General features: G+C 37.0%; 1 protein-coding gene across 1 annotated transcript in view; it reads right to left on the bottom strand.

The window, feature by feature from the left end:
* PTPRK (protein tyrosine phosphatase receptor type K) overlaps positions 1-23,332 on the bottom strand; it is a 433,873-nt gene that overhangs the window by 26,322 nt on the left and 384,219 nt on the right. Inside the window, exons 15-22 of the mRNA XM_058172115.1 lie at positions 18,115-18,275; positions 16,158-16,193; positions 9,518-9,702; positions 7,263-7,350; positions 5,893-5,969; positions 2,626-2,662; positions 1,383-1,480; positions 818-934 (exon numbers count right to left, since the gene is read on the bottom strand). Coding sequence (XP_058028098.1) covers positions 818-934; positions 1,383-1,480; positions 2,626-2,662; positions 5,893-5,969; positions 7,263-7,350; positions 9,518-9,702; positions 16,158-16,193; positions 18,115-18,275 — 799 coding nt within the window. The remainder of the gene's footprint in view (positions 1-817; positions 935-1,382; positions 1,481-2,625; positions 2,663-5,892; positions 5,970-7,262; positions 7,351-9,517; positions 9,703-16,157; positions 16,194-18,114; positions 18,276-23,332) is intronic.

Genomic DNA, 23,332 nt, shown 5'->3' with positions numbered 1-23,332 from the left:
CCAAAAGAAACCTGAAGCTGGTTACCTAGCAAATTATCATCCAAGAAAGCTGATACTAAAATTATTTATGAATATTTCTAAGTGTATGTATGTACAGTATATGCCTGTATTTATCTATTATTATTATCTCTTTTATTCATTAAACATGAAACTCAGTCAACTGAACATTTAAAAATGTATCACAAATATGATTGACTGGTACTAATGGTTGATACAGGTTGCTGCCAGCATCCTAGGCATCAACCAAGTATATTCTTAAAATATATGATGTTCCGAGTAGCACAGTTTTTTGCAGTCCCACTGGTGTTATTGCAGGAAGTGCAATTTCTTGATGTGTTTTGTAAAATTCTTGGACATGGTACCAAGTGACAGTGGGTATCACTGATGACAATAGGTATCACTGTTGCATGTTTCATCCATAGCCATGTAGTTTTGATGGCCAGGTCGCGATATTTCATGATTTTTTTCCAGTTCTTTTTCTTCGACTCTAGGGTCTCCTGGTACAGTGGTATCAATAAACTGTACGCTAAATTAGTATGCTAATAGAATTAATAGACATTTGAGAAGCTGCTTATACAATGAAAAGAAAAAGTGAGAGGGAAATTAAATTGACAGAGGTGTGAATGGAAAACAATTTAGAAAGTTTAGGCATAGCAGAATGAGTGTGTTACAACTCAGGTGTTGTAAGTACTGCAGTGGCGGGCCGATTAAAGAATGGCTTGAATATTTTACATAAATCTTACTGGTGATCGTAATGTAATAAATTTACAGCAGCTTTCAGTTAAATAATAGGAAACTCTAATCCAGAAATATTTACCCTTTCAAGGGTGAACGTCCTGACAACGTATTCTGCAAGTGGTTCCACTTCCACACAAGCAACTTTGAAGTCCCCATAAACTTCAGTGTCATCAGGCCAATACTTGTAGCACTTAACCTACGATCAACAGGATAGAAACATTTCTCAAATGAGGAATAACTGTATCATACACATCACATCATTATTTTTATTTAGTGGTAGATCATATTTCATTAATGGAAATATGGGTGGAAATGGTGAAAAAATAAGGGTGGAATAAGAACTTTTAAATGCCTATATATATAATAACCATGTATTTCTTGGGATGAACACCCTTTGAATGGTACGGGAGTATGAATGGATTTCCAGAAAAAAACCTCAAATGCTCACATGCGCTTGCATTCACATTTTTCCTATCAACCCAAAGCCGCAATGGATTGCAGACATGCAAACAGAAGTATTGAATTTTGGCTCTATATTGGTCACTTAAAAGTTGGCATTTGTTCTTCCTCATTTTGCTTCTGTTTGTCTTAGCAATGGAACTACAAATTTTAATGTGGTTTGGCATTTCTAAGGAGATACTTACCCGACCCACTTCAACTAAATTTGTAACCATAACAATGCAGGCTGATTGTTCTTGCCATATCATTCTCCAGAAATCATAGACTGTCTCATGTACTGGACCTAACAAAGAAAACGCTTATAAATGAATTAAAAAAAAAAACACCTCTGTAAAGCTACTATCTTTAAAATAGCTGTCAGGTATTCAAGGTAGGTATGAATGATTTCAGTAATCTTTCAAAAACTTCTGCACATTAATAATTAGTATTGAAATATCTCACAGAAAGCAGATTATTAGTTTTTTTTAAAAAAATAAAAAATAAAGATTAAGCTACTGTAGCTGCTTTAGTGAAAAAAATCCCCAATATCTGAGAATTAATGGAATTTTAGAATGGACTCATTAACACTTAGAAAATCATACCGTTCAGGTTGTGTAATGCACCTATCAGCAATTATTTCAAAGCTTCATCTTTTCCAATGAAAACTTACAATACTGGAAAAGGACACAGAAAGTCTTTGTATACTTTGAAGTAGTATTGCACATCCCTAAAGATTATCACAATATTTATTGTTTGACTTAATTGTCCATTACCATCATTTATTATAAGCCAACACGTTGGAAAAATATGAGAATTGTTGGATGTGAAATAAGCCCAGATCTGTGTTGGCATCTCCATTTTGAATGTTGATACTCATGTATCATAAGCCTTGTTTTCATTAGCTTTTGTTAATATTTCTTTCTTACAGGCAGTCTTTATAGGATTATTGGTATCAGCCATCATGCCTTAACATCCTGGTTCAAGAATAGTATGCTGCTTCTGAATACCTACAACCAGGAGAGAGTTAGTGTTCACATGTCCTGTATTTGCCAAGGTGCTTGGTTGGCCAGCATGGATAAAGGATAGCATCAGAGACCAAGGTTCCTTTTCTGTAGGGCATGGAGCCTCTTTCCAAGATCACACCACTGAAATTGAACAGGATCCCTCCCCACTGCAATTCTTCACCCATTTTTGGTAGAAAGTTAACTGAATAAAACAGGCATGCTAATTAATTTATAATCCAGACTTCTCAGAAATTACATAATGCCTACTCATGTTATCTTAACAAACAAGACTCTCTCTCACCAAATTCACAAAAATAGAGATTAAAGTTTTTTCTCTTTTTTACCTGTATTGGTGATATAGACACCCAAAGCAGCACTTTGGAAAATCATGCCTAACTTACAACATTTATTAAGAATTTTACACATATTTTCCACAAAATCTTACCTTGGGTTGCAATGTAGTGACTTGGTCTCTGGTATCCCTATAAAAACAAATATAGGTTGATTTTTAAAACAGTCTGTAAGTTTTAAAAATCAAACCAAATAGGGAAAATGAAGGCATACCAGAATATTCCTAGATACTCTTTACAACTAGGCTAGTAGTGGCTAATCCAATCAACCATATTCAACAACATAGTTTCAACCATTTCTAGAACATCGAAGTGTTGGATGTGAAATAAGCCCAGCTGATTTCAAAGTGTTATTTTTGGACAATGGCACTTAGAACCAAATGAAAAGTTCCTGTAAACGTATACTGTGTACATCAAAATGAAGTGGCTCATTGTTTCCTAATCATTCTGCTTTGTGAAATCCATAACTGTTGCCATTTATTGAATTTCAAATTTGTTTTTGGTTCTAATTCAGTAAAACTATGAAATTGTTCTAAGCACCTATGAGATTTGCCTTCACTTAAAAAATACAGATTGACAAAGTTTTGTTTGTTATTTTAAATATTAAGCACAAAACAACCAAGCCATTAGCAAAAACTTTCACTATGAATGCACCAGAAAAAAAATGGAGCCATAATGAGTAAGCAGAATGGCTGAACATTAGAGCTGGACAATGTATATGTGTGTACAGATTGCAAATCTACATGCAATACTGCAATTTTGTGCAACTACATAAAACAAAGTTTAGAATTTAAGAATGTGTAGACATAATATAAAGATGAACACACATATATGTGCCATTACTGAACTTTCTCTACAGTACTATTATAAAATGCAGGGAAGGATTCCATGTACATATACTTTAAAAACGGATTTGTTGACCTTTTGGCTAAAATCAAGTAAACAAGAATTAACCATAATTGGTTAATGGTTAGAATATGAAACAAGAAAAAAAATTACTGGATCTTATTAATATTATTTCATCAAGTTTTTGCTAATTATATGATAGAATTTTGGGAAGGCAAGGAATTAGTCTGATTAGCATAACAAGTAACTATGGTATTAGCACATGTAAACATGTTATCCTCCGTGATTCTATGGCTTAAAGGTAGGATTAGAAGCAGCATTGTATAATTTTCATGTATTAAACACATTGCACTCAGTTGGTCAAAGGAACACGTAATTATTATGAAAAAGAATCCCCAAAGATGCCTTATTGACAAATGCATATATAAAGCAATATATATAAAACATTGCTTCTTCAGTTTTTCCATCACTTCTTACTCAGTTTGACAGGAAAGACACCTTTTTTGATGGATTTTTGAAAGGAAGAGAAATCATTAAGAATTATGGATTTGGTATAGTATTGCAAATGTTAACTTTGTTTTGAAGAGCCAATGACATTGAAATGCCTATTACTAGCCACTAAGGCTCGTACCAGCCCATGGCTTCCTTGTTTTTTTAACATCCAAAACAAAATCGCAGAGATTTTCAGAAAAGCAGAGTTATGTGTTGTACCTGTGCAGTGATCTGCACTCAAACAGAAAATGTGATTTGGAGTACAGATGCATGTCATATCTGTTGGAAATACCATGAACTAAAATATACCAACTTTAAGATCCTGCTGACTAATGGCGCCCTTTAAAACCAAGACTGCTGCACAAGTAGGGGCCTCTGGTGGCGCAACAGGCTAATGCAGCCTATTATTAACAGCAACTGCTTGCAATATTGCAGGTTCAAGTCCCACCAGGCCCAAGGTTGACTCAGCCTTCCATCCTTTATAAGGTAGGTAAAATGAGGACCCAGATTGTTGGGGGGCAATAAGTTGACTTTGTATATAGTATAAAAATGGATGAAGACTATTGCTTAACACAATGTAAGCCGCCCTGAGTCTTCGGAGAAGGGCGGGATATAAATGCAAAAAAAAAAAAAAAGTATAATATGTAAGACAAAATGCAAGTCAGGATCCTTGGGCAAAAATCCTACAAAATTCTAGGACAACCTGAGAATGTACTACACAACAGGGAAAGAAAACATTTTCTTGCAGAGAAATGAAACCCTCAAGGAGTTAGATGACAGCTCTCAGCAGACTCCTGAAATAAAATTGAGGCCTTGAAAACGCAGATCAATATTGTTCTCTAACTCATAATCTTGCACATGCATTCATTCGAATGATCAGGGACGTAGCTATGAAATCCCTTTTTTATTAAAACTATTGGTGGGAGCATCTCCTGAGTGATAACTGCTCTATTCATGCAATGGCACCTGTCTAGAAAAGTATTTTCTAAGTACACCAGTCCTGATTACACACATTAGATATTTTGAAATTCTGCATTGAATTAGATTATCAAAAATACAAGCCTTGACTGTAGTCTAGGAAGTTATTATTCCATTATAGCGTTCATGGTCACATATGTTCATTTGCATTTGTCCAAAACTGTAAGCTTCAGTACCATTTTTAACTCATCATTATTATTATTTCATTTTTATTGCAAGTGGAGGATTCTTCTCTTGCATTAGAAATATGAGGGTTGAGGATTAGTAGGAGCACCATTGCTCTAATGAATCCCCTCTGAGAACAGGAGACAACTCTAGGAGACAACAAAGCTAGCTTTGCTGGCTGAGGAATTCTGGGAGTTGAAGTCCACAAGTCTTAAAGTTGCCAAGGTTGGAGACCCCTGCTCTAGCTCTCCCGTTATCCCTTTCAGGCCATCAGTAGGTTTCTTTTCAAGAGCAACACACTATATTCTATTATCCAGCTTCTCACACAAAAATAATGAAATACAAAATAAAAATTACTAAACAATGCAAAAAAAAAAAGAGTAATAAAGAAGCAAAAATGAATCTTGTAAGGGTTAGGTTTTATTGATTTAGCTAATGATTTTCATGATCACTGTAAAAGACTAAGGATATTTTTAAAATGTAGGTAAAAGAAAAAGAAAAAGAGCACAAAGGAACATTAAAAAGACTAGATATATAAATGAAATTCATTAATGAGGCATGCACATATATCTAGTAATAAAAATTAGAACAGTAAAGCAACTGAGAATGTTCACTATATTAAATAGTCATAACAGGATGCTGTTATTCACATATAGTGGTACTTACATCCCTGTACAGCCAAATCTACAGCCCAAATCAAAGTCAGATGTGAAAGAAAGCACAACAATGTCAGTGAGTACTAGGACGGAGGACAAGGAAAAGTGTACATTTTGTTCATAATATTAAGAAGGCTCTCATTCATTTCATAGGAATTGCATGCAAAAATGTTTCAGAGAGAGAAGATGGAAAGAAAAAAAAAGCAAGATATACAATCTACTTACATCAATATAATTAGCATTAATGTAGTCTGAAGAAGGATCATCTTCCACAGGTTGTAATATCACCCTGGAGTGATCATCTGCAAAAAATGGGTTTCATCTTTGGAATGATATACAGCAGAAACAAATGAGCGTGAAATGTAAAGGCTAAAGGTTCCCTTATTTAAGGAGGAAAAAGGTAGACCCCCATTTGACCTGCAATGCTGGCAACCCTTTCCCAGTCTGCTCAAAAATACCGGGGAAACCTCAAAGGGTATTTAAAATTGCACGGAAGGCTAGAGCCAAAAGAAAATAGAAATTGTATCTACTGTGTGGAACAATTGAATGAAATGAGTGAGCAGAGGAATATACACACTTTAGAATCTGCCTTGGTTTTAAAGCACTAAGAGCAGAAAAACTGCAAGAGGTCTTTCTCAGTGATGACCCCATCCCAATGGAGTTTCTTTTCTAAGGGCACTATGGTCCCAATTGTAACTATTTTTGAAACAGCATTGCACGTCAGTGGCTCCACTCCAGCTAGAAGTGTCAAGTGGGATACCAGGCAGCTATTTTCTAGGCTTTGTGTTGCTAAATATATTTATAACTTACTTGGATTAGGGGTTAAAAAACATGACAATCAAATTTGTGAAAAAGCAAACCAGAAAGATAATTTCTACAAGGACAAATGCAAAGTCCTTCATTTGTGTACAGTATAGGAAGGTGAACCATACTGGAGAGCAGTTCATGCTTGGTGGGTCACACAAGCTGAACACGAGGCAAACATTTGATGATATGCTCTCACAATAGCAAATGTAATCCTAAAGTTCATCAACAGAAATATAGCTTCAGTATCAAGAGAAATCATTGTTCCTCATTGTTCTGGGTTGGTTAGACAACAATTACATTGTGTTTACTTGTGCATTTTAGCAAGGATACTGAGAATATGGAGCATGTCCAGAACCAAGCAACCAAGACAAAGAACCCAGAAGAAAATATTTTTGAAGAACTATTGTTGGTACTGGCCATATTTAATCTTGGTAAGGCATGACAACTTTCCTTAATATTTGTCAGATGCCAAGAGCTTAAAATAGAGCTGAATGGCCATGTGTCATGCGTGTCTACATTGGCTGGACCTCTGCAAGGTCCCTTCTATGCTGTGATTCTGGGAAATATAAAAATTTTGTCTATGAATCTCTTCAGCATTGGCAGAGGCAATGCTATGAAGTAGTTAAAACAATGAGCTAAGGCTAGGGAGAAATATTCCAATTTTTAACCACCAAGAAACACATCACTTACTACTGTGTAGGATGGGTAGATATAATAATAGGCTGTCTAGGTTTTGTCAATCAGCAATGTAACACACTCATCTTCATGATTATCTGTTTTTAACTCACATGCTATAATGTTCCCATATCTATTCTTCGTTCTGTTTTGATCCTTTTTGGCCACATCCCAAGAAGCTGATTGTCCTTCAAAGAAGCTCTTTCAAAATAAAGAGATAATTTATATTTATTTTAGCATTTTATTCATCCTGACACACTTTACATTAACATTGTTAGAGCATCAGTTGGGATCTTGGTTTCTCTGAGTTTGATTGTTTTATTGGAGTTAAATATCAGCATACACAGCTTTTTCTGGTATAAATACATGGAAATATTCTGCCAGGCAGAAACAAAGCCAGTGCCTGGTAGTTTTGAAAAGTTCTAGAAAACACAAGAAGACTTGCAGTCGGGGGGTGGAATGAATCCTAACATCCTTTTTTCTCAACTTCAGCAAGTTTAAAATGCTGGATGGGGAATTCTGAGAGTTGAAGTCTTAACATTGTTGAGGTTGAGTAATACTGCTGACGTAAATAAAATGATTAAACTACAGTCATGCAAAAAAATATACTCCTTAATTAAATAATTACAGGTAGTTCTCGACTTACAACTCTCTTTTGCCTGCCCATTATGGTCATAGGATGTAATAGTCATAAAGTGGGTCACCCATGTGACCAACCTGATTTTATCTTTTTACTGATGGTCATTAAACAAATCACCATGGTCATTAAGTGGTGGGGTGTTTTTGTCAAAACTGGAAGCAAACACCAGTTTTCAGCAAAAACGTTGTAAATTGGGACCATGTGACCACTGGATGCTGCAAAAGGCTCTAAATGTGGATCAGTTGCTGAGTGCCCAAAATATGGTCACATGACTGCAAGGGGTGACTGCAAGCGGTAATTGTCAGAACTTTCAAACTGTATTTTAAATCTCATTTGTGAGGGGGAGGGATGACTGTTATAATTTTGAATGGTTGCTAAGCAACTATTCGTAAGTTGAGGACTACCTATATTTCCAGCACAATGATAAAAAGCAAATGTAGCATTTCTTGAAGCTAACAACTGAAAATAGGTTATAAAAACATGAAATAATTTCAGCTATATGGCGAGAATATTGCACACAACATGAGCTTGGAATCATGTAACAGTGATTTGGGGTTACTGGTAACAAGGTTGTTTTTTTTTTTTTAACTAATCTCCCATGTAATTAAGGGATCCATCAGAAAATATATATTGTGGTATCTATCCTGCATATTGCCTTTCTCTGTAACACAATGAATAAACAAACAAATAAATAAATAAAACATGTTTTTAAAAGTCATATCGGCTTTGTTTTGTGTGGATAAAATGAATTAGTAACTTACATAGTAAAAACCAAAATCAAATGTTAAAAGATATATATATATATATTTCCTTTAAATAAAACTAGCTGATCAACTAAGATTAAAACCAGAGTTTTCGAATCAGGAATGAAGGATCTATGGTTGGTCTAGATAGGTCATACACTTTTCATTCCAACTTGTCCAAGGTCTCTCTGCATGTGACACATATACATGGGTGAATGGTCTCACCAGAATTGTATCTGATCACCTGATGGGAACATCTCAGTCCACCCTCTTTCTGAAGTGAGGGGTGGGAGCAGGGCATAGACTTCTTCTCTGTGGTTCCCCCTGCCCCAAACTTTTGAATACCTTACCTCCAGAGATCATGGTTTTAGAATACTGTAAAAGACAGTTTTTTCCCCCCAATTCTTGGGAGTAGGATTGGGAAGAAGGTTGATTTATTAACTCTTTATCTGGTGTTTTTTTTTCTCTTTTAACATCATGTAACTTACAGAGTCTTGTGATTAGGGTGGCTATAAAAAGCTACCAATAAATGTCCCAATCAATCAAGCAATCAAATAGACAAAGTAGATTGGGGTGGTTTTTCCCCCCAATGTATAAAAATTGATGCTGCATATAGAGCCTTCCAGGGAAACTTTTCAACAAATGACCTTTGCATGCAAGATTTGGTTTTTATGTAATACCCTGCATGGGAATGCTGAGGGAAAAAACCTGTCCTTAAAAAGGGAAGAATATCTGTATGAGGAAGGTGTGTTTTTGACACTTTTCACTCTTTGCAACTCTCCAGTTCTCACATAACGCTTTTAAATTCTTCCACTGATTCATGGCACACGGAAAATTATCTTTTAAAAAAGCCTAACCCCATGAAATATTCATTTTCATGCTCTTGTAATTAAGAACTCTCTCTCTCCTTGCAATTAAGAAGCTTTACTCTCAAAGGAACTCTCTGGTCTAGGTCAGGTAAAAAAGCAACCGCTGACATTGTTACCTCATACTCTTCTTTGAAACCATAGCTGTCAGATGTTTTCATGAGATTAATATGCTGCAGCAAATCCGCTACTCTGATAGCAGGATGCAGTTGGCCAGTTTGGTAGGGGGATTCAGTTCCTTCGCACAGATAACGAGGCACATCTAATAGACGACTCGACTCTGCTGTTGCACTGTGGTTTTCATCTGTGGTTATAAGAGCCCAAAGAATGGAAGAGTATTCAGCAACAACGAAACTGAAGCATTCCTGCTACAGCCCATCTTCTCATGAGCTCATTTCAGCACTCTGCAAAGATCTGGGTGCTAGTTTGACTCTTACAAAAGAAAGCATAAACAACAAGCAGCTGCCCCCCATGTTGATCAAAAAGAGGGAGCCCCCTCCGTATTCCCATTCTTAAGGAAAGGCATCTCTCTTTGGCCTTCTCGATCATTGACACCTCCCCCTTCCCCCCCACCATCTGGAAGAACATCCCCTTAGAGATTTGGCATGCCTCAACGGTGACTGATATTTATGAAAGAAAACAAAGCAAGGTTATTTAGCAGACCTTTGGTGGAACGTGAATTGAGGGAGACCTTCCCTGTGAATGACTGTGGGTTCTAATACCTACTCAGCAAAGGATTTTGCTACTGTTGTGTTAAATATTTGTGAATATTTATGTTTTTCAGTTCTATGCTCTTAGATCTTTTAATCTTTTACTGTTGACCTCACCCCATTTCTAAGAGGTCTGTAAGGGCGTGCATAAGAGCACCAGCATGCTTACCATCACTGTCCTAATGTTCCCTTTAATTGTATTCATTTTATGTATTCAATTCATGCTTATACTTATATGTATTATTTAATATGTATTCAACAAAATAAATTTATTTATATTAATAAATGAATAAATAATAAATAAATTCTGTCAGTGCATGCATGGTAGAACTGTAAGCTGTTCAGAAGACTCATAATTGGAGTGGTTATATGCCAAATAAAAGTAAATATATGCATCCTCTTTAATATATATATATATATATATAATGTTTTCTGAGGTTTTCGCGGGTGTTTGTATGTAGGTCTTTGGTTATTCGGGTTTTCTCCCGCGTAAAATTGGAAGTGTCTTGGCGACGTTTCGACAAAGTCTCATTTGTCATCTTCAGGCTTCAGCTTCGTGCTTCTGGGAGCAATGTGTGATTGCAGCTGTTTCTTCCTTTTTAACTGCTAGTGGGGGTTTGAACTGATTGGGTGGGAGCTTGGCTGTGCTCTGATTGGATGGGGTTTTTTTTGCGCTCTGATTGTCTGGGGGTGTGTCCTGTGTTGGTGGGGGCTTGGTTGTGCTCAAATTAGTCTGAGTTGCAGGGGGATTTGAGCTGGTGAGCTGCATTGCTGTTGTTTGGCTTCGTGTTTGTGGTCGTGCTACATCTTCATAGAGGGTGTCTGTCTGCTGTATGTATGGATTGGAGGGTTTGAAATGGCTAATGTTGCAGCTGCGGTCTGGCTTCTGGTCCTTGGTCGTGCTTCATGATCAGTGTGGGTTTGGGTCTGCTTTCTGGGTGGGTGTGTGGTGGTGACATCCTGTGTGGACCTCGTGAGTGTGGGTCTGGTGTCATTCCTCATGTTAGGGACTCGTTTGTCAATAAGGGCGGGTTTCCAAATGGCTGGTAGGCGGGAGGTATCATCTCGTTTGTTCATGCTGTGAATATATATCTATATCTATATCTATATCTATCTATATCTATCTATCTATCTATCTATCTATCTATCTATCTATCTATCTATCTATCTATCTATCTATCTATCTATCTATCTATATCTTTGGTTATTCGGGTTTTCTCCCACGTAAAATTGGAAGTGTCTTGGCGACATTTCGACGAAGTCTCATTCGTCATCTTCAGGCTTCAGTTTCGTGCTTCTGGGAGCAATGTGTGATTGCTGCTGTTTCTTCCTTTTTAACTGCTAGTGGGGGTTTGAACTGATTGGGTGGGAGCTTGGCTGTGCTCTGATTGGATGGGGTTTTTTGTGTGCTCTGATTGGATGGGGGTGTGTCCTGTTTGGGTCGGGGCTTGATTGTGCTTGACGTCGAAACGTTGCCAAGACACTTCCAATTTTACGTGGGAGAAAACCCGAATAACCAAAGACCTACATATATATATATATATATATATAAAGAAGTTATGCTGAAAATGTACACTCAGAGACTTCCAATTGATTGAACTGAGTTTTCAATCTGAGTTAGAATAGACTCGGGTATGTGTTGAATAAAAGCCTGATTTTGATTCATGCACTGAGAAACCTGAAAGTGTTTATAATTGCAGTTCAACTTCTAAGTCCCATGATACTAACTGATTGTATAATTACATACCACTGTTCTTTGGGTTTAGAGAGGTTTTCAACTATATCGCTGCCTCCCAATTTGCTACTGGCTCATTTAAACTTAAATATTCTATTAGCTTCATACCAGTTAATTAAAGTGAAGAGAAAAACAGAAAAGTTGCCAATTTTTGTTTGGTTCATGACTGCTGCATTACAGTAATTCATATACCTTTGGAAATTAATGGACTAAGCTGTCTGATCCAGACTGTTGAAGCATCACAATAAACAGCTTTTATTGTTATAAGTAACAGAGCACGCCTGACTTGCAGGTGTTCACCTTAATTTATACATTGATTATAATGCGCTCAGAATGGCTTGAAGAGAGTCATCAACATTGTTTTCTGAACACAGGCAACAGGACTTGTAGACCCTACTGCACCCCATGAATGCCCTAACTCCTAATCCATTCAATTGAATATTTCCTCTATACATGCCTTATTAAATTAACTTGTACTACAAGAAGTCAAGATTGCAATAAATACAGTATTTCATATATTTATGTCACACATAACTTAACAAAAACAATTTCATGGTCAACTTTACACTGTATTTTCTCCAATACTTACCACTTATAGGGACTGGAACACATTGAAGCATGTTAAAGCAAATAAAATATCTGAGACACACTTAAAACCAGCTACCTACATGTTACGAAATCGCTAAAGCAAGCTTATAAGTTCTAGAAGATTTATAATGGAGATATTGAGGTAGTTTTTTGCCATTTTTGAAATCCTTTATACTATTTTTAATCAGCACATGTTAATAGAAATACTTCAAATTATATTTCACATGCAAAATGGTAAATTAATGAAAACCAACAAGACTATTATACTATTAGAGACCACATATACTTACTAAATGTGTAAGTCAAGTGCAAACACCTACAACCTCTAGCTAAGGCATCTTGCTTCATGTAAAGGTGAAAAAGTTAACAAAAACTAATACAGTGATGGGAATGTATGCTGAATCTGTCAATCTGTCAGTTTTGCCCTCGCTTTGCTCTTTGAGGTTCTAATAGATTAACCTTTGCATGTCAAAACAATCATTTTTGCCTACTTGGAGGTTCTGATAATGTCATGTCAAATATCAAATATAATTTAGTGCCTTACTTACTACTACTATTACTAATGTCACATCAAATATAGTTGTTTAGTGCCTTACAACTAGAGTAAGACTCTTTCAATAAAAAGCATTAAGGAAACAACACTGAATCATCTAGTTGAATTTTTATTGATTGCTTAGGGTTGTAAATTGTAAGTCACTAATTTATTAAATAGCTAAAGCTAAATATGGAGATCTGACATGAAGTTTTGGATGGATCTTACAGGTAGAAAAGAAGACTTAGTATAGATTTCAAACCGATGGACCTATTCAGTGTTAGGTTTTAGAAAGTTTTAGAAGGATGTTTTACAGGTTTTAGAAGGAAACGGAGGAAAGAATAAAGAAGTTAAAACCATCTAGGATATTCTTGAACGGTCTCCATGGTGGGTATGCCATTTGGTATACCTTTCAGCTTGATCTGTTCTTAGAAAAGTATTAAGACAACTAAGTGATTCATGAATCTTATCATTTATATGCACTTAGGTTGAAGGTATGTATCATCACAATATTCATGAGCTTTCTTAAAATATACAGATTTGATCGTGGAGTTACCCAGAATGCCTCGGGATGACTTGGCATTCTGCCTAGAATATTTGTTTTGCTCCTGGAAACTGTCTTTGATACCAGTGGTATCCTTCTGGATTGCTTGCTTCAGATGGGGGTTGATATACCACACAATCATTTTATTTGGCGAGATATGAATGATAGATTGGTATACTAATTACAGGGTTCAATCTTGACTCCCATGCTGTTTAAGATCTACAATGAGCCACAAGAGACTTTTTGGAGAATGCCACCACATCTAATATTATTTTAACTTCTGGAAATATAAATTTTCCTGCCATGTACCTACAGAGCAGTGACAGTCTAGAACCGTGATGGTGAACCTTGGTGTTCCCGCGTGCTGGCCTGTGTGCTGGAAGTGGCATGCGAAACCATCCCGTGAGATATGCACAGCTCTGCTGGCCTTCGCATGTACGGGAGTGGCGATACCCAGAAGAGCGGCGGTCCATTGTGCATGCACAAGCTGGCACCCAAACACCCAGATACTGGCATGGAAGTGTGCCCAATGAAGAGCTGGCCATTCCGCATGCGCACAATGTCAACCCAGAAGGTCAGGTGCCAGCCTGCGCATCTGTGCTGGAACACCACTCTTTTGGGTTCTGCCACTCCCGCGCACGCAACAGCCAGCTGACCGGCATGCGTTTGATCACAGGAATGTGGAAGAGGAACTGGTGAGGCCACACATTCTTTGCGGGATGGTTTCGCATGCTGGAAGCGGCACACGTGCCATAGATTCTAGAATAACTTTACACCACTATCCCTAATTAGCTCCATCCTATCATTTTTTTAAAAGAATGGAATATGTTCTGCAGAAGGAAAATTATGTCATCAAGCAGCCATAGATAATATTCCTTTACTGTGGGGAAAACCTTGGTTGCTCTAAGCTGGCAGGCTACAGCAATTTATTGGAAGGCTGAGGTTTGCAGTGGAATAGAAAGGTGGGTGGGTGGGTGACAATCACAAATATGGGCAAAGCTGAAAGTTTAATTTTTACCCACAGAATTTCAAAGGAGGCTTTAGAACTATGTTAAATTAATTGTAAGATTTCCACCACAGTTTTATGAGGTTGGTTTTTGTTTTTTTTTGCTCCCAAATGGTAAAAGAAAGGCCATCGTTATTTTAAACATAGTATTTTTGAGTGTGTTTCAAAAACCACATAAATGAGCTTGGGAATGGTACAGTTTACTAATCCCTATCTTAAGACAGAACCAGATCTATAGGCATGCACACATAAATAAAAATTCATGAACGCTGCCACTGACTAAGTAATAAAATTACAAAACTAACAATATCTATGTGCGCAAGGGTGTGTAAAAAGATTTTCAGTAAATATTTTAGAAATGGGTATCTAATCTGCTGCTGTAGATATTGCTGAACTACAAGTCCCAACATCCAATGTTTCTGGCTAGAGTTCTCAGAGTTCTTTTAGTACCACATTAGGTGGAACTGCGTATTGTACACCCATCTTTCAGCTCCTGAAAATTCTTGCTTACACTAGTGTGTTGTTGGAAAATGAAACCTATGCAGGTAGCTCTTGACTTACAATCAATTATTTAGTGTCATTTGAAGTTACAGTGGCACTGAAAAAAGTGACAAGTGGTCATCAGACTTATGACCCATTACCGCATCCCCAAGGTCATGTCATCCAAGTTGGGGTGCTTGGCAACTGGCATGTATTTGTAATAATTGCAGTATCCTGAGGTCATGTGATCATCATTTACACCATCATTTAAGCCAGACCATGTGATTCAGCCATCAACTTCAGTGATTCACTTAAAACCGAAAAAGGCTGTAAACATTTAACAACCACCTTGCTTAACAAGCAAGATTCTGATCCCAATTGCGGTCTAAGTCAAGGACTACCTGTAGCTGAATATAGCTATATATATTATATACCTATAATATATATAGGTATATATTAGACTTATATACCGCTTTACAGTGCTTTACAGCCCTCTCTAAGCAATTTACAGAGTCAGTATATTGGCCCCAACAATCTGGGTCCTCATTTTAATAACCTTGGAAGGATGGAAGGCTGAGTCAACCTGCCTTCCTGAGTCTGGTGAGATTGAAACTGCCGAACTGCAGACAACTGGCAGTCAGTAGAAGTAGCCTGCAGTACTGCATTTTTTTAAACTTTTAAAAGCATTTTTTCTTCGGCTGAAAAAATGCTTTTAAAAGTAAAAAAAAAAAAAACCTCTGATGATCATGTGGCTTAGCTGGGATCGTCAGAACTTTTTAAAAGCATTTTTTTCCAGAACCTCTTCGGCTGAAGAGCTTGTAGAAAAAATGCTTTTAAAAGGTTCTGTTGATCAGGCAACTCAGCTGGGATCGTCAGAACCCCTTAAAAGCATGTAGAAAAAAAATGCTTCTAAAAGGCTCCTCTGGCGATCCCAGCTGAGTTGCTTGATCATCAGAGGCTTTTAAAAGCATTTTTTTACAACCTCTTTGGCTGAAGAGGTTGTAGAAAAAATGCTTTTAAAAGTAAAAAAAAAGCTAGGCACACCCACCCAGTCACATTACCCCCCCCACCAAGCCACGCCCACATAACTGGTAGTAACAAATTTTACATTTCACCCCTGATGTAAGTCATGAAAGAAAAGAAGACGAAGGACTAGGTCCTCACCTAACACAGCAGTCGGCACAAGTGGATCATTGGGCACTGCAGGAAAACAAAGCTTATGAAAAAAATTCATTACCTCCAACTATTTTTTTCTAAAGAAAAAAAGAAGCACAGACTTTTTGGAACATACAGTAAAGCCTATTCATCTTATTAGTGAAACAGGAAATACAAAACCACTTTGTAGAAAACAATGTTTGCTTTTTTACAGGATATACAGTGGAATAAATGTATGCAACTGTCCAAACAGGTTGGATTTAGTCATAATCTAAGCATTTTCTTCCTGAAAGCTAAGGAGAAAAGGCTTAGATAGTTTTACCAGAGCAGCTGCCAAAGGATAATTCAACTTTAGGAAGCAATTACTGCTCTCAGAATTCCTTGGGTTCAGCAAGGAGGACAAGCCAGAGTTTTAAGCTTCCAAATGTCTAACTTTCTTAGTAGGGCAAAGTTTTGGCATGGCTTGAGTAAAGCTGTCAGCTGGCCAACATTCCTGGGGGAATTGGCAGGCAACAAAAAAATCAATCTGGCCTCTTGAGCCCTGTAACTGGTCCTATGCAACATGAGAGCGTTTCATTGCTCACTCCAACCATTATTGGTGATGAGGAACATAGCTCTTAGTTGATGGAGGTGGCTTTCTCTCCTTAGATTTGGCCTGGATTTTTCTACAACCATCTTCACATTGTTCAAATTGCTCAGTTATCTCTTGAACTGGCTTGTTGTTGTTTTTCAGGGGAACATGGACTATGTAGAAAATAGGATGGGAAAATTAACTAAAATTACAGCCAAACCTTAAGATGTCTTATAGAAGTTCAGGGAAGAAATGTTTCCTATATATACCATTTCCTCCTTGTATACCTATGCATTGCATCTAGTAATATATTGTTTGCAAGAGTCCTTAATACTCTTTTTGGTAATAATAAAATGTTTCTTCAGCTTTGCATCCTACTCCTATTATAGACGTTTGGGTTCTGAAGTTATTGGCAGCAATACTGTTGTGTAATTAGAATAAACAATACCTTTTAATGGAACTCATACACAGATATACAGATATACACAGTTACTAATTAGATGAGTAATTAGTATCTAAATATAAATACAATATCCCAAATAAAAAGTAATTTGAGTATCAACTTATTTGTGTATATGTACACACATATGCATACAATCATAGTGGGTTAGTGTGAGAATAATGGTAAAAAACATCTGATTATGCGGAAATCTGTTTTTCTCAGACATGCTGTTACAGATTTTGAAAATCTGTTTGCAAAATACAAGGTGCTGGTTTTTTTTTAACAAAAACATATGCTGTTTTGCAGTGTACATTTTAAAGAGTTACAATTCTTTCCATACAAAGAGAACAACTGTATGAATCCATATATTGCATGTTCAATGTTGAAGGAAAAAGAGTCAACATCTATCATTTTCTGTGGATTAATACTAGGGAAAATATGATGTAATACTAGAGTTTTTAATGAAAGAATAGAAAGTAATCATTGCCTGCTGTTTCTGAAGCAATTTACATGCTACAAAACTACAACAGTAATATACTGGGAAGTCACTTAAAATATTATCTTGAAATGGAATTTTCTGTGGGAATTTATACATGCATCAGTCTTCTAAAGTACTGCCCTTTATGTTTCTCATCTTTGGACCCAGTACTTATCCAGCAAAGAATTGGCAAGGTATTAAATTATGGCTTTGGAGTAAACTTTCTACTGCTTTTGTTAGAGAATAGCTCTGTTCTTATTCCTTGTTATAAAATTGTATTCTATAAACAGGTACTCTAAATTTCTCTGTATTTGATTCTTTTTTTGGTCTGTCTGGAAAAAAGACAAATGTTTCATAACTTTACTATCTCATTCTCTTGCATAAAATACATTTTTATGGTACCAAATGCAATGTACAGTAGATATAAACAGAAGTAAGATACTAACTTCAGTGACAATGGGACTATCATACTTACATCTGGGGTTGAAGTTATGAGAATCCATAAAGGTGACCGAAAGTGGATCTTCTGCATGGAGTGTGCTTTGATCAGCATAACTGCGATCCATGGCGTTCACCATATGGGTCATTTCTTGTCTAGTGTTTCCCATGGCATCCTTGCGTTTCTTAGCCAGTTTACTGCCCAACCGAAATCAAGAAAAGAAAAGCTTTAAAAAGTAATCACATTTTTATATCTAATCGTAACAGCTATTCAGTGGTGAATGAATCTATTAAGACTACTTTAGAGCAGGTTTAGAGTTTACGGTAGCCATATACTTGAGTTTTGGAGGGAAAGCTAAATTTGCAATTTAAGACATTTAGGGAATCAGTATGCATACAAAGATATTAATTCAATTCTAGAGGGACTCACTTTTCAGCAGGCATGTTTAGGATCTTAACTCTACACAATTCATCTTTTTACAATACCAGAATATGGCAATAATAGAAATGTTATATGCATTTGCTTCTTACAACAGCTGCCAATGTTAAAGCTACTTTGCACTGTTTATAGCAAATGAACATTATTTCAATATTCATAATTATTCAATTAGAACTTCTACCATTGTTTTATTTCTTTGTGGGCATTTCTTCATTTACATCCTATTTTGGTACATTAAAGGTAAAGGTTCCCCTTGCACATACATGCTAGTCATTGCCGACTCTAGGGGGCGCTGCTCATCTCCGTTTCAAAGCCGAAGACACAGCGCTGTCCGAAGACGTCTCTGTGGTCATGTGGCCGGCATGACTCACTGCCAAAGGCGCATGGAACGCTGTTACCTTCCCACCAAAGGTGGTCCCTATTTTTTCTACTTGCATTTTTACGTGCTTTTGAACCTGCTAGGTTGGCAGAAGCTGGGACAAGTAATGGGAGCTCGCCCCATTACACGGCAGCACTAGGGATTCAAACCGCTGAGCTGCAGACCTTTCGATCGACAAGTTCAACATCCTAGCCCCTGAGCCCCTAACCCTTTTGGTACATTATGATGGTATAAATAAAAATCTGGAAAAAAATCTTCAATAGGTAACACCTTATAATTACATTCTCCATTCCGTCTATATCATGATACATGGTTTGATCCTTCCCAGCATACACATTCTTGGGTAAATATATATCAACAAAATGAGGAATATGATTTTGTTTATTTAAGCTACCAATTATTTTCATTTATTTTTTTCCTGCTGTATGATGAATGGAAAAGGGGACAACATTTCTCTTTCAATAGCTGCACATTTTATAGGTTTCACCTCTTCTACATCATGTTCAATGTTATCCAATGTTCTTTTTAACATGTGTATGAAAATGCTGAGACAGGTTATACTGAATTTGGGACTCAGTGCTATGAATATGCTTATATCAACTACTGGTTCTCTTTTATTTCCATCTAAATCCAAGGAAGGCACTCAGTTTTAAAATGAATTTCTCATGTTGGCAAAATATGGGAAGAAAAAAATCAAACAAATAAAGGCTTAATCCAGAAAAATCAAGAATCAAGATAATCTTGGTCAAGAGGGCATTGAATTTTTATAGGATGAATTTATATTCTTCCTCAATATACCTTTAGCGCTGTATTCTCAGGGCTAGTCTTGAAACTGGAACCCCAAATTTAGGTCACACTAGGAATAAACCAAGAAAGCCAGCTGGACTTACTTTTGGAACTGTCAAATCTGACTTTGATGACATATAGCTTGAATCTCCACTATTTTTATTCACATATTATTTCATTACTATGGATATATAATTTTATCTGTTTTTTATTAAATGCTGTGGCTGCTATTCTTATATTGCATATCTACCTCTACTTCTGTTTAACTATTTATCTAGCTATCTATCTATACCAGGGGTAGTCAACCTTTTTATACCTACCGCCCACTTTTGTATCTCTGTTAGTAGTAAAATTTTCTAACTGCCCACAGGTTTGGGGGGAGATGCGCGAGTTATTCTGGGATGAGGCTCTTTTGTTTGCGGTCGCACTATAGCGCCATTTAGTTTCACTTACATAACGTGAACTAAACTTATGCGTAGGCGATACAAATAGTATATTTTCAGAAATTTAAATTGTCACAGGGAATTTTATGAAAACCTAATGAAAATGTTTTTAAATAATGCTATGAATTTTTTTTTAAAAAAGTAAATTAAATTAAAAAAAAGGAAAGTGCCTCAGTATTGGAAAAATCCCCTACCGCCCACCATGAAAGCTGGAATGCCCACTAGTGGGCGGTAGGGACCAGGTTGACTACCACTGATCTATACTGTTTTTCATGTATAAATTCAGTGTCAGTCACATAGTTTGGCAATCTCACAAGAACTGGATTATCTATGGAATTGATATTCACCTATGAGCACATATTATTATGTTCAACAGCAGCAACTAATTATGTCCCTAAGTTATGAGCAATAGGCGAGTCATTGGCCCCGATGGAGAGGGTGCGCAACTTAGGCGTCCTCCTGGATGAACGGCTGTCTCTAGAAGATCATTTGACGGCCGTCTCCAGGAGAGCGTTCTACCAGGTTCGCCTGGTGCGCCAGTTGCGCCCCTTTCTGGACCGGGAGGCCCTATGCACGGTCACTCAAGCTCTTGTGACGTCTCGCCTGGATTACTGCAACGCTCTCTACATGGGGCTTCCCTTGAAGGGCATCCGGAGGCTGCAGTTAGTCCAGAATGCGGCTGCGCGGGTGATAGAGGGAGCCCCTCGTGGCTCCCGCATAACACCCATCCTGCGCAGGCTGCACTGGCTACCTGTGGCCTTCCGGGTGCGCTTCAAGGTTTTGTGACCACCTTTAAAGCGCCCATGGCATAGGGCCGGGTTATCTACGGGACCGCCTACTGCGACCAGATACCTCTCACCGACCCGTGCGCTCTCACAGAGAGGACTCCTCAGGGTGCCGTCAGCTAGGCAGTGTCGTTTGGCGACGCCCAGGAAGGGCCTTCTGTGGGGGCTCCCACCCTCTGGAACGAACTCCCCCCAGGACCCCGTCAACTTCCTGACCTTCGAACCTTCCGTCGCGAGCTCAAGACACATTTATTCATCTGTGCAGGACTGGCTTAGATTTTAAATTTAGAGGGGTTTTAAATTAATTTTAATATTTATATTTTATATTTATATTTCTATTTTTAATAATTTGGGCGTTAGAATAAGTTTTTTAAGGATTATTTTAATTTGTATATTGATGTTTTATATGCCTGTGAACCGCCCTGAGTCCTTTGGGAGATAGGGCGGTATATAAATTCGAATAATAAATAAATAAATAAATTGCTACAGGCATTATCCATTGCATACTCTAAAATCCACAAGGCAGAGTGATGTCATTAAGTAGTCAACACTGTCCAAGTTGATGTCTATTCTTAACTATGTCCCTGTTATTATTATCACAACACTTACTAGGTGAGGTTAAAGATGCCTCCCCAACAGAAATGTTTAGCAGTTATCTTGCTGTGACATTATATAATAAAAAGAAAGGCAGATGAGCTTGATTTCCCCCTTAAAATAGATGTCACTGAATGCAACTTAATGCCATTAAGACCTATTTAGGAAATCTCTTTTATCATACTTATGGTGAGGGAAAATCCAGTCAAAGGTAACGTAAGAATTTATAATTTGAAAATTATAAAAAAATACTACAGTATTGGGAAAGCACTTTTTAAGGGCTTTGTCATATTAACCTAGATTGCTTCATACTTGAGTCACTTATTAAGACATAAAGATATTTATCCATTTTTGTATATGGCATATTAAAATAAAACAACTCATAGGTGCTGGGAAGGGGAGATGAGCAGAAGCACAAAATACGACTTTCTTTTTCTCAGAAAAAGTTAAATAAAAAAAAGATTGAACACTAAATTTCAGACTTCTTCATTTGACCTCCCAGCACAAAATATACTGTATCTCCCTCTCTTAGAAAGAAAACCGATGAAGCTCAAAAACAAATAATTTGGCCAAAGTACTTATCTAAGAACATAAGACTAGCCAAGGTCACCTTAATCTAACATTTTGTTTCTCACAAAAGATTATCAAATGCTGCAGGTACTACCAAGAACCTGCTGCCTTAAAGAAAAAAAATATCAGTTTAACCAAAGGTAAAATGGCAATGTTAAGAAAAGCTCTCGCACCAAAAACTGGGCATGTAAACACATACAAACAAAGCATTAACAGTGGATGCTGTCCTCCACCCCATACTAAGAAGAAACAGAGAATGAAGCTGGGAGATGGGAGGACTGTATGTTGAAAAAGAACCACATTAGCCTGCAAACCAGACATCTTAATGTGAATAGTTGTTTTCTACCGAGCAGCTTAAGGAATTTGGGCAAGGAGACTATACTGTGTGAGTACAGCTTCATTCAGCTGGAATTTATCCACTGGCATCCCAAAGGTGTCTTTTCAAGAGGCAATTGGACTTTCTGGTTTTTCTCTGGAGACGTTTCGCTTCTCATCCAAAAAGCTTCTTGAGAGCTGTAGAAGCTTCTTGAATGAGAAGCAAAATGTCATCAAAGAAAAAACCAGATAAGTCCAGTTCCCTTCTGAAAAAGTACCTTTGGGACAACCATGACCTGGATGACTAAGAATTTCCATAGACATCTACTGGCATGGAAGGAGACTGATAAGTATAAATAAAATGTAGCAGAGGTAGGGGAAAAAGGGAAAATAAACGAAGTATTGTACTAATGAGTTTTTTAGGAGAAAAATAAACACTCCCTCCCCCTAATGGTAGGTGTCCTACCAGATTTGAAAACATGGAAGATGAACTATTTATTTATTTATTTTATTTTATTTATTTATTTTGTCACAACAGTATATATAAGCATAAGCATGACAGTAACTATATAATATATAAGCATATATATAAGCATAAGTATGTAATAACTATATTAATTGGATATAATGAAAGGAAACCATAGGACAGGAACGGTAGGCACGTTTGTGCTCTTATGCACAAAGACCTCTTAAAGACCACTTAGGAATGGGGTGAGGTCAATAGTAGACAGTTTTTGGTTAAAGCTTTGGGGATTTTTAGAAGAGACCACAGAGTCAGGTAGTGTGTTCCAAGCATTAACAACTCTGTTACAGAAGTCATATTTTCTGCAATCAAGATTGAAGCGGTTAACATTAAGTTTAAATCTATTGTTTGCTCTTGTATTGTGATTGAAGCTGAAGTAGTCTTCAACAGGAAGGACATTGCTAATGTAATGTAATGTAAT

The sequence above is a fragment of the Ahaetulla prasina genome, chromosome 1, assembly GCF_028640845.1.
Source record: "Ahaetulla prasina isolate Xishuangbanna chromosome 1, ASM2864084v1, whole genome shotgun sequence".
Taxonomy (NCBI): domain Eukaryota; kingdom Metazoa; phylum Chordata; class Lepidosauria; order Squamata; family Colubridae; genus Ahaetulla; species Ahaetulla prasina.
The sequence above is the reverse complement of the archived record's forward strand: the minus strand, read 5'-3'. Positions and strand labels throughout refer to the sequence as shown.